This window comes from Nelumbo lutea, chromosome 5, assembly GCF_056320005.1.
Source record: "Nelumbo lutea isolate HS-2025 chromosome 5, American lotus-T2T, whole genome shotgun sequence".
NCBI classification, from domain to species: Eukaryota; Viridiplantae; Streptophyta; class Magnoliopsida; order Proteales; family Nelumbonaceae; genus Nelumbo; species Nelumbo lutea.
Window position 1 is genome coordinate 85,263,662 of NC_142688.1, and position 11,346 is coordinate 85,275,007.

General features: G+C 35.8%; 1 protein-coding gene across 7 annotated transcripts in view; it reads right to left on the minus strand.

The window, feature by feature from the left end:
* The window catches only part of LOC148853233 (Tetratricopeptide repeat (TPR)-like superfamily protein), a 69,956-nt gene extending 68,773 nt beyond the window's left edge, over positions 1 to 1,183 (minus strand). For 3 of the 7 annotated variants that reach the window (XR_016099347.1, XM_088945244.1, XM_088945242.1), the window contains exon 1: positions 715 to 1,174. Coding sequence is in view for 2 of the 7 variants with exons in the window: in XM_088945241.1 (XP_088801367.1) it covers positions 715 to 927 (213 nt within the window). In the remaining 5 variants the exon portion in view is untranslated. Of the gene's footprint in view, positions 1 to 714 lie in introns of all 7 variants that reach the window. The other 4 variants (XR_016099346.1, XM_088945241.1, XR_016099345.1 and 1 more) reach the window with 2 other exon arrangements.
* Between the last annotated feature and the right edge of the window lie 10,163 nt (positions 1,184 to 11,346).

Below are 11,346 nucleotides of genomic sequence, written 5' to 3' on the forward strand. Positions count from 1 at the left end.
GCTAAAATCAGAAAAGGTTTCATTAGATTAAATACATGCCAATTGCCAACGTTACTACAACAGAGAAGGTCACTCAATATGCTAGATTGTATCACTATATCAAAATTTCCATTTAAAGCAAAGAGTACACAAATAAGAGCATTTGATGTAAAAATTGCCATTCAAGGTTAGTTCATAAGTAAAGTGAACCCAATCTATCTTAGTTCAAATGACTGGCCCCAGCCCCCAAGTCCTCCTGGGAACTACAAAATCCCAAAAAAAAAGAAAGAATTACATGGACTTGAGGTTTAAAGTCCACTAGTTTCCAAATTCAGCTCAACTACTAAAATGAATCCAAACATAGGAATCAGTAAACTTGAAATAGGACCAAATTACACTCCTGAGCCAATTCTCCGATGGACATTGAGATCCGCGAAAGAAAATGGAATTGAAGGCATAAAATCCGCAATATAAAATATGGAAGCAAATGCTTAAAATCTACTAGTAATGGAGAAAACAAATAATTTGCAGAGTTAGCTCCCCCGGTTTCATTTTCAACATAATCCAGAGACACCTTAAACAACCCAGAAACAGAACCTTATCCCGAGCATCACAAATTTCCGTCAAAATACTCGAGTCTTTAAAGAATAGCAACATAAGAGAACACGAGAGACTGCATGGAACAGGGGAAAAAGATGCAAACAAGAGAATTTGAACCAAGCGCTGACAACTGACCGATCGTTCGAGGTGAGACTTCGCGTGGTTGACATTGTGCGTGTGCTTCAGCAGAAGAGTCGCAATCCGAAGCCGAGTCTTGATCTCGATAATCGGGAGGAATGATACGTGGCTCTGACATATAGCTTCTAAGCACTTGACGGCCTTCCCGATTTCCCCCTTCTTCTCGTGGAAATCGGCGAGGCCCCACAGTCCCTCGGCCAGAGCTTCCATTTTTCGCCGTAAAATAAGAAATTTTACGGCCGGCTAGGGTTCGCCAAAAGGTTTTCGCATGGAGAGGTAGAGAAAATAGCGGGAAACAGAGCTATGATTGCAGGAGTCAAAGAGACACGACGAAGGACGGGGTTGCGGTGGGGTGTTGTAGAGAGAGAGTGTATATGTTGCTTTGTGGCTGCAGCTGCACCTCCATATCAACGACCTTGGACCTTTTTAAGCTCAAAGCGCTCGATAACGGCTGCTTGGTCTGAATGACTGATTATTTTTTCTTTTAAATATTTCAATTTTTCGGCAAAAAAGAGACTGATCCGAATCGCGGGCGTTTATGTGCCACATCATCATTTTCGCATTATATACTTGTAAAAACATGCCTTAATATAAACTAACTCATTATTATTTTTATCGGTTTTGCAAATAAATTAAATACAGTGAATTTAATTATTTTCAACAAATATTCTAACTGGTCATAGATATTTTTTCCCAATACCATTGATTGATTATTTTCAACAAATATTTGTTAAAGCACGTTGGGCTTGTGCGTTGGAGTCGGTGTGCCTTGATTCAGCCGTGGTGGTTAAGTTATTTATATTCTCGAAAGGTTAAGTGTTATTTCAACTGTGATTCTTGTGTGTATGTGTGTGTTTGGTGATTATCATGATTTTTGTGTTTAAATTTTGGAATATGATGATGTATTTTTCAGAATTTTTCCAAACACATTTTTCTTACATTCATGTGAGATCAGCTCTTTTTCTCTTTTGGGAAATCTACACACTAGGCACCCACAGAAATATTTATCGTAAAAAGCGGTGTACAAGGATTGAAATATCCCGATTCCACAAATGAAAATATTAAAACTCAATTCACTCCACCTACGAAAATCCCATGCCATCCTTGTGTTATGAAATACCTAAAATGCCCATCGACAAATGCTACATCACCCCATATTCTAAAATACAAAAAATGCCTATTTAAGATGCAAGTGAGCAGTAATTTCCCTTTCCTGATCCCCTATTCACTCCCACCTTTGTTTTCACATCCATCAAAACGTCTAAACATCTTCATCAAAAAATCTACAACACAATGCTTTGGATCCTCTTCACCGATGCACACCGACGAAAACGTAGATAACTCCCTCTTCCCCCGTTGAAGCCTGAAATACAGCGCCTTTGTGGGAAAATCTACAATGCCTTCAATTCTCTTCACTGGTGCATATCGACGAGAGCGGAGATATATCCCTCCATTCCTTTTGTCGTGTCTTCTTCATCAGAACACAGTCAAACAACGGGCATAGATGCGTGAGGTGTTGTAACTCGAAAAAATATGTATTTCAAATGCCTACTGCATAGGGTTTTTTTGAATTCATTTAACATATCAACTAGATTCAAATGTATGTTCTACATCGAATTTTTGTGGTGGATTATGCATCTAGTCTTTTTTTTTTTTTTTAATCTTTCGTTGCTTTTCCTAGAATCCCATTGAATCCGCATGCAATTTGGAAAAAAAAAAAAAAAAGTTCTATTTTTTAGTTGAAATAAAATAAATATACCCCTAAATCAGTAAGCTTAACCATCAACCATTTAATATGTACAACCAAATTAAAAGAAATATAAGATACATTATATTATTTGGTTGTAAATTGCTGTACGGATTTACAATTATCTATAGGCGTCAAGGAAATACTTACAAACAATGGCATATGGGCAATTGGCATAAGATGTTCTTAAAACAGCTTAGGGAACTTATTGCAAGGTTGTCCTTGAGAGCAAAGCACGTCGAAGCAATGGAAGGTTTTGCAAACACTTCTTGTGCATCCTGCATATCGCATTTGATAAGACGCTTATTCTTAAGCTAGTTCAGTGATGGGATTTGGATAATTCATTCAATCTAGGTGGTGAATCTATACAATTCATTGAGTGCACCATTACGTTCATATTGGGTCTGAGACTACAGGGACAACTCGTAGATACAAAAATGGATATTCTAAACTCAGATTTCATTCGTCACTTGTTTGGTGGTAATGCTAATGCTAATGCATCAACACAATTACTATTGACTTTGGTGGAGTAAGGTTTTGGGTATAGTGCATAAACAGTCATAGGAAGCCATTAAATGCGTGGTGAAGTTGCTTGTTTTGCATCTCTTTGGTTCGGTATTGTTCTCTTAGGGTGGCCCTAAGGTGAGCCTTATTTGGGTGGAATATGTTAATGACCTAGTGCACATCTGGGATTATTCATGGGTGTGTTGTGTGTATCAATCCATAGTACATGCCCTTGATAGAGTTGCTAATAGTATCGATGGTTGAGCACTATATTTAGGCTATGTGTTTGATTATTTTATTGTTTTGACAGCGGGTGCTAGTCTGTCTCATATATACCTTAGTTTAATTTCTTATGTTATATGGCATTGAACAATTTTGTTTTTGTTATTACTAGAAGAGTAAAATCTTTGGCACTCTTCACTTGCAAGCATAGTACAATGTTCAAGTCTACAAACCCCACTGTCATGCCATGATTATTCAAATGGGGCGATTTAGTGTGTAATTGGAGCAACAACAGTACAAACTTGTTAACAAAAATAACCACCGGAGTGGTAAGTGCCATATATGAACCCTTGTATATTCTATTCATATTGTCATTTGTAATGCCTTGATTTTCATCTAGGTCTTTCCCAAATTATGACTATAGTATTTATAATAAAAACCCCTATTTATTTCTCAAGTGATTGATAACCTAACCCTAGTAGATTATGAATTGAGGTTGCTCAGTGTTGGTTTGTTAGGAGATGAGATGGATAATTCATTTGTAATCTCATATTGAACACCTTATATTACATCATTCAAATATTTTGTTGTCACTTGAGATCATGATGCTATAAAATTGAGTCATTCTGAGTCTATAATTAGATTTTGTTTATAAAATTTGTCTATATGGAGGGCTTGGTTTTACTCACTTAATTTCTTTGTTATGTAAGCCCTCTTGCCTATTTCCACTACATAGGTTGATGATGGTCCAAGCACAGAGAACCACGTAAGTGTTATCTCACTTTGAAGCATAATAGTGGTATGCAAAAGTTATGAAGAATTATTTAATTCTATTTCCCTATTTACTTTAACTAATTTGGGCGGATGCTCCTAGTGTTGTAGGGCACGTGTCTATGATGTATTGATTCGATTAAGTTCGAGCAGTTGAGCCAAAAGGCCAATTAGGGGTATGCAAATGTTGAAATGGCAACAAAGTTGGATCAATAGTTGGCCCCTACTGGAAAATGTGATGTACAAAAGATGTTCACCTCCATCATTGGTAACTCTTTGTGGAGAAGAAATTTCACTTTTATAAATGTCATTCTACATGCACTTTGCAGAAATGATGGTATGCTACTTTCTCGTTGTTTATGTGCTATATGTTTGAATTGTTAGAGTATTTCTTTAACATGGATTTGTATGTTGATAAAATAGCAAGAATTTTATAAGTCGATCGTGTGTGCAGTTATAAATGACATTGGTGGGTAGCCTTATAAGCCTGCTATTCGGGTCCCAGCAGAAATTGTACATGTTGTTACCCATCTCTGCAACATGTATATGCTAACGTGCCTATTGAATCCATTCCTAAATATGGGTGTCACTGCTCTGCTTGCAGGGGTGATGACTATGGCGTATTTGTCCTAAAGTACATGAGTTACCATTTTAGGTCCTCAACATTCAATTTATCATCAATATATAGTGAACCTAATCATGCAGCAATTTTATGTCATCTATTAATAATTTTAGGATACAATTGGAGTTAATCGATGAGATATTAGAGCATAAATATTATGGAATAAGATTAATTATATTGCCTATAATTCACCCAGATATGCAACCTATCATTGTTCTATGTTTCAATTGAATTGCGATAAAGATGCACCACATAGTACTGATCCATCCAAGGAAAAACAATACAACAGACCACCCAATGACAACACTAGAAATTTATAATTGTATTTGCCAAGCCCTAAGTATGAGTAGTCAGTAATTTTTATTATTTTGCAAGAGATAGTCGTATAGATTACAATGGGCAACCCTACCCACACAAATGGGGGTAAATAATGAAACCAAATAAGAAACAAAGGGTAGAAATACATGTGACTATACCAAAATATGCCTTCTGCATGATTTTTTTCCTACTATTAGAGGGACAAGTGGAATTAAAATTTGATTGGTGCTCATTTTGCAACTAAGGGCCAACGTTCACTTGGGAGAGTTGATTGTAGCATATTGATGGTCAATTGGGGAAGTGAACTTTGTAAGAACAAAGATTCTCACTTTTACTATGTTTTAGAGTAAGATTCAAGGGACTAGATATAATCTTGATTGAGGGAGACTCTCATGTTGTGGGGTCTCGACTATGATTTTCTGGTGTTCCATGTCAATTTTTGCACTTTATAAGGGTGGGTTGATACATGGCCACTTGCATGATATGTTTATTCAATGGGTTTCGTGATCAACTAATTCCCTTTGGATAGGTATTGAGGAACCTCTATTTGAGAATAGATTATCAACTTTTGTGAGATGTTTGTTGTAAGGGCTATCCCCCTTCTCTCCACATCAAAAGGGGAGATTTTACTATACAAGTCTCTAACATTGCAAACTCCAAATGAATGCAGCGAAATCATGTTTTCTAGGTTCAAGATGCGGGGCCCACTTAACCTCTTTAGTCTTTAAGATCTATATTTGCATCACTTATATCCTGTCATTTCAAAGTTTAGAGCTGTTTCATGAAATGGTTAAGAAAGTAGCCATTTTTTTATTATGACCTCATATGGAGATTAAGCTATTAATTAAAAGTGGTAGATATGGTTTACAAGTTTCAAGTAGTTGCCTATCACGATGTTTAATTTCTTCCTGCAACTTCTTAATTAATTAGGTAGAGTTTCTATATAAGATAAAAAGATTGTTGATTTATTTACATGTTTTTGCCTTCATTCATATCATTCTGGAGGATTTCCATTTCTTTAAAGACATTCGTATTGCAATGCATAATACTACCATTGGGTTTTGTTTGCCTACAATGATGTAGGAAGTAGAATTTATGGGGACCAATTTGATTAACTTGTGGGTTTTCACTACTTGGGGTTCCCAACCGTATCCTAGCATTTAGAAAGTTTGGTTATTGAGCAACAACATTCATGATTGTATTTTTTTTTTTTTTTTGTGAAATTCTATACTGCCATTTTTTATTAAGGTTTGGGGAATTTAAGAGTTTTAAGTGTTTCTACATCTTGATTTATATGAGTTTATATTTATTGAATGTTGTAATGGATGTGGTAATTTTATATTTTCCTACCTAATTTTGCAAATTTTAATTTTTTTATGGGTATTTTTGTTTCATTATCTTGGTGCTAATGGTAAACAAAGAGAAGGCATATTTTTTTTTGGAATAAATTGCAAGGCCAAATAAGTTGAAAACTAGATGACCTAAAGCTTTAGGAAAATGGTGGTACAACATATCTGAATAGTGACAGTTTGGAGATAAGGGAGAAAGAGATCCAAGGAAGCAATACCAAAGAAAACATAAAGGATATTTAAGTTGTTATTAGGGTGCCAAAGGGTTTTCTTGTTGTAGGGGTAAAAGAAAGGAAGAAAACAATGGGATTGAAAATAAACTAAATGGAAAGTATAGGTTGTGCAGCTTGTCAGCATGGATGGAAACATGGAAGAGAGATGTTTCTAGCCGTTGTCGTAGTCAATGGGGCAGTTGCATCTGTTGTTATTAGACCTGTTCATGGGTCGAGTAGCCCAAAGGCCCGACCCGGCCCGATCCGCACCCCGGTCGGGCTTGGTCATGTAATTAGGCCTACGGGCCTGACCTTGGGCCTAACATAGTAAGCCCGACTGTGTTTCGGGCCAGGCTCGGGATTTGTCAAAAAAGCCCGGCCCGACTCAGCATTATATATTTATAAAATATATAATATGTATTTTATATATTATATAAAATATATAAATAATATAATATTTATTAAAATATACATTTATAATTTAATATATACATTTTTTTATTCTTTTCTTTATAATCTCTCTCTATTCAACCGCTAACAGTATGGGCTAAATTTCGGGCTCAGACCCAAGTTGTAGGCCCGATGGTCGGGCTGGGCTCAAGCTCGGGCCTTAGAAAATTCTGTTAATTCAGAGTGAAAGCCAGGCCCGACCAATGAACAGGTCTAATTGTTATGGCTTATAGCATCTATAAAAGGTTAGGATGAATATCTCTATATTGCCATCTTCGTTTCCTTTTTCTTTTTTGGGGGGGAATTCCCGATTAGTACCCTGTATTTTAGCTCGAGTGACAATTTGGTACCCAAACTTTAAAATGCGACAATTTAGTACCTGAACTTTCAAAATGTGACAATCCAATACCCAAACTTTTGAAATGTGACAATCCAATACTTGTCGTTTACCGGTCCATTAATCTGTTGTTAAGTGACATTAAAAAAGTCAAAATTACCCTTAGAATGCCATCTAATTCTCTTTATCAACCACCCAAATGTTGACAAAAAACTAAACAGTCCCAACTCCTAGTCTCTTCTATTCAAAGAAGTTGGTAACTGTTTAGAGGAATCTAGAATTTGGGACTATTCATTTTATTATCAATGTTTGGATGATTGACAAAGAGAATTAGATGACATTCGAAATGAATTTTTGACTTTTCAAATGCCACTTAACAAATGATTAACGGATTGGTTAATGACAAGTACTAAATTGTCACATTTTGAAAATTCGGGTACTGGATTGTCGCATTTTAAAGTTCGGGGACCAAATTTTCACTCGAGCCAAAGTATAGGGTACTGATCAGGAACTTTCCATTTTCTTTTTCCTTTCTTAATGTATATGTGATGTTATAATAAAATGGCAATATAGAAAAAGAAAATGTGGTGATAAAGATAACAAATAGAAAAAAAAAAAAAGATATGGTGATAATATAATTCCTTGAACCATGTTTCTCTCTAAAAAAAAGTAGTGGTGAAGTGGAACTATTTAATTTCTTCGGCTTCAAAGGTGAAATACCACCAACAAGAAGTTAAAAATGTTTATCTCCATCTGTATTTATTTTTTTTGGAATAGAGTATGTGCTCTCCTTTTGCATCTGCCTCTATCTATTGTTAATGAGTCAGTGTTAGCTTTCTTTATTAAGGAGCTTAATTGCTAATATGATTTTGTGAGCGTCGTCTGCCCCCATTTGCATGTACTTTACTACGTGTTCATGACAAATGGGTTATATAAACTATACTTACAATCTCGATATCCTCTTGGAAGCATTGGAGGTGAATTTAAACTAGATGAATCAGATTAAGTGGAAAATGAGAATTGGATGTATGCCAAATGTTGTACCTTGATATGATTTTGTGAGTGTTGTTTACAATCGTCTACATGAATACCACCGTGGGATTGTGACGAATTGGTCATGTAAACCCTATCTACCATCCCGGAATTTTCTTGGAAGCATTGAAAGTGAATTAATGCTAGAGGAATCTGATTAAGTGAAGAGGGGAATTGGATGTATTAGAAAAGTTGCACCGCATATCTAATTTTCTAAGCATCATCCGCATGTATCAAACTATGGGGTTGTGATGAACTAGCCACATAAACCCCATTTACTATCCCAATATGTTCTCAGATGCATTAGAGGTGAATCCATGACAGAATAATCAAATTAAATAGAAAGGATAATTGCATGCACGTCAAATGTTGCACCGTTAATTTGATTTTATTTGCTTCGTCCATCGCTACCTACATGAATCCTATTGCGAAGTTTTGATGAATCGGTTACGTAAACCCCATTTACCATCTCGAGATTGTCTTAAAAGTACTGGAGGTGAATACATGCCATAACAATGAGATAAAGTACAAAAGGGAACTGGATATTTGTCAAATTTTGCACCACTTATATGTTTTTATGAATTCGTTTACTACTGTCCACGCATATCTTACTATGGGTTTGGGACTAATTGGTCACATAAACTCCACTTACCATCCGGATATCTTCTCATATGCATTGGAGGTAAATCCATTTAGATGAATCAGATTAAGTAAAAAGGGGAACTTAATATATGTCAAATATTACAACACTGATATGATTTTGTGAACGCCATCTATCACCGTCCGCAGGTATCCCGATGCAAGGTTGTGATGAACAGGTCAGGTAAAAACACTTATCATCCTGACATCCTATCTAAAGTAATAGCGATGAATCAAATCCATAGAAATCAAATTAAGCAGAAAAGGGGAATTAGATGTACGTCAAATGTTGCACCATAAACATGATTTCGTGAGCTCTGTCTACACGTATCCCACTATGGGATTGTGACAAACTAGTCATGTAAACCCCACTAACCATCTTAATGTTTTCTTGGAAGCATTGGAAGTAAATCAAATACAAAGGAAACAAATTAAGTGGAAAGGGAACAAAATGTACGTCAAGTGTTGCACTACAGATCTCATTTTGTGAGCATCATTTGTCATCGTCCGCATGTATCTAGCCACTAGGTTGTGATGAACAGGTCACATAAAACCCACTTACCATCCCAATAACTATTCAGATGCATCAGAAGTGAACTAATGCCAAAGGAATCAGAATAAGTGGAAAGGGGAATTAGATATACGTTAAACATTGTTTCACCAACAAAATTATGTTTTTTCAAACCTACCTTAATAATACAGCCTTGGGAAAACTTAACCAGGAGGAAATTCTATAAGTCTATGCATCATTTAATAAGAATAGAATAAGTAAAACATGTTGGTGATATATTAGAATGTAGCATTTGGTGGAAAAAAATGGTTTCCTTAGCCCCTGATACGTGGCTTCCTTAAAATATGTGCATCATTCACTTCTCCAAATTTTACGTACATATTGAAAATATCGCTATTACAAAAGAAGCATAGTTCAAAGCCATATTTTTGTGTTTGACCTTGAATTACTTTTTTTTATTAGCAAATCGCTTGTAACTCCACATGCCTTGAGTGCCATTGAGATCCCAAACTCATTGGGTCACAACCCTGAATGACACACAAGAGAAAACAATTGCAGACCAAAAAGTAGTGCTATGTTGTTAATATATTAAGAAGAATAAAGGTGCCAAAACCAAAATGCAATTGTTAAAATGAATGAAAAGATTTTTGCAATTTGTTTTTTGCAAAGTGCATTTCTTATTGAAATGGGGAGGAAAAACAGAATTGATTCATAATGATCATGTTCATAATGATTCATTTGTAGGTTCTTGAGTAATATTTGGAATTTGATAAAAAAAATTAGACTTTGAATTTTCAATGAAATAAATGAAAGCTATGTTTTGAGAAATAAGCACTTGTTAGTAATCGCCAACTTGACCATTGGCAGTTATTTTGCCGTGTCGGTGGTTGTCGATCGCAATGAAGCTTGATACACCGCTACTTAGGGTGTGTTCTATTGGAATGAAGGAGGATGGTTTTCTCCTCGCAGGGATAACCTCAACATTTATATAAAATATGTTGGGACTAGATTGTCCCATATTCGAATACGCACCTCTTTTACAAGTGCTTAAGAAAACCACTTGAGAGTGTTTTTTAAAGTGCTTCTTCTTGAAGTATGCACCTATTTTTAACTTATTTGCTAACCAGGAATAAGTGCTTATTTATCACTACATGTGTGGTCCCAACACTTTTTTAAGTACTTATAGAAGTGAAATCAAATAGGGCCTAAGTGGAAAAGGGAATTGGATGTACATCAAATATTGTACTACTGATATAGTTTTATGAGTGTCATCCGCACATATCCTGTTGGGGGTTGTGGCAAACCAATCACATAAATACTATCTCAATATCCTCTCAGAAACATTAGAGGCAAATCCATGTTAGAGGAATCATATTAAGTGAAAATGGAAACCAGATGTACATCAAATTTTGCATCGCTGATATGATTTTATGAGCATCGTCTGACGCTGCTCACATGAATCCCACTACGGGGTTGTAAAAAACTAGTCACGTGAACCCTACTTACCATCCTGATGTTTTCTCAAAAGCATTGGAGGTGAATCCACACTAGAGGAATCAAATTAAGTGGAAAGAGAAACTACATGTACATAAAGATGTTGCACCGCTAATATGATTTTGTGAGTGTCATTACACTAATACCGATGTAGGGTTAGGATGAACCAGTCACGTAAACCCCACTTACAATCATGATTTCCTTTTGGAAGCATTGGAGGTGAATCCATACCAAAGAAATCTGATTAAGTGGAAAAATGAACTAGATGTACATCAAATGTTGCACCACTATTCTGATTTTATGAGAGTTGTCCCTTGTTGTTTGCACATATTCCGACGTGGGGTTATGATGAACCAATTACCCAAACCTCACTTACCACCCCGATAGCTTCTCTAAATCATTGAAGTTGAATCCAGGCTAG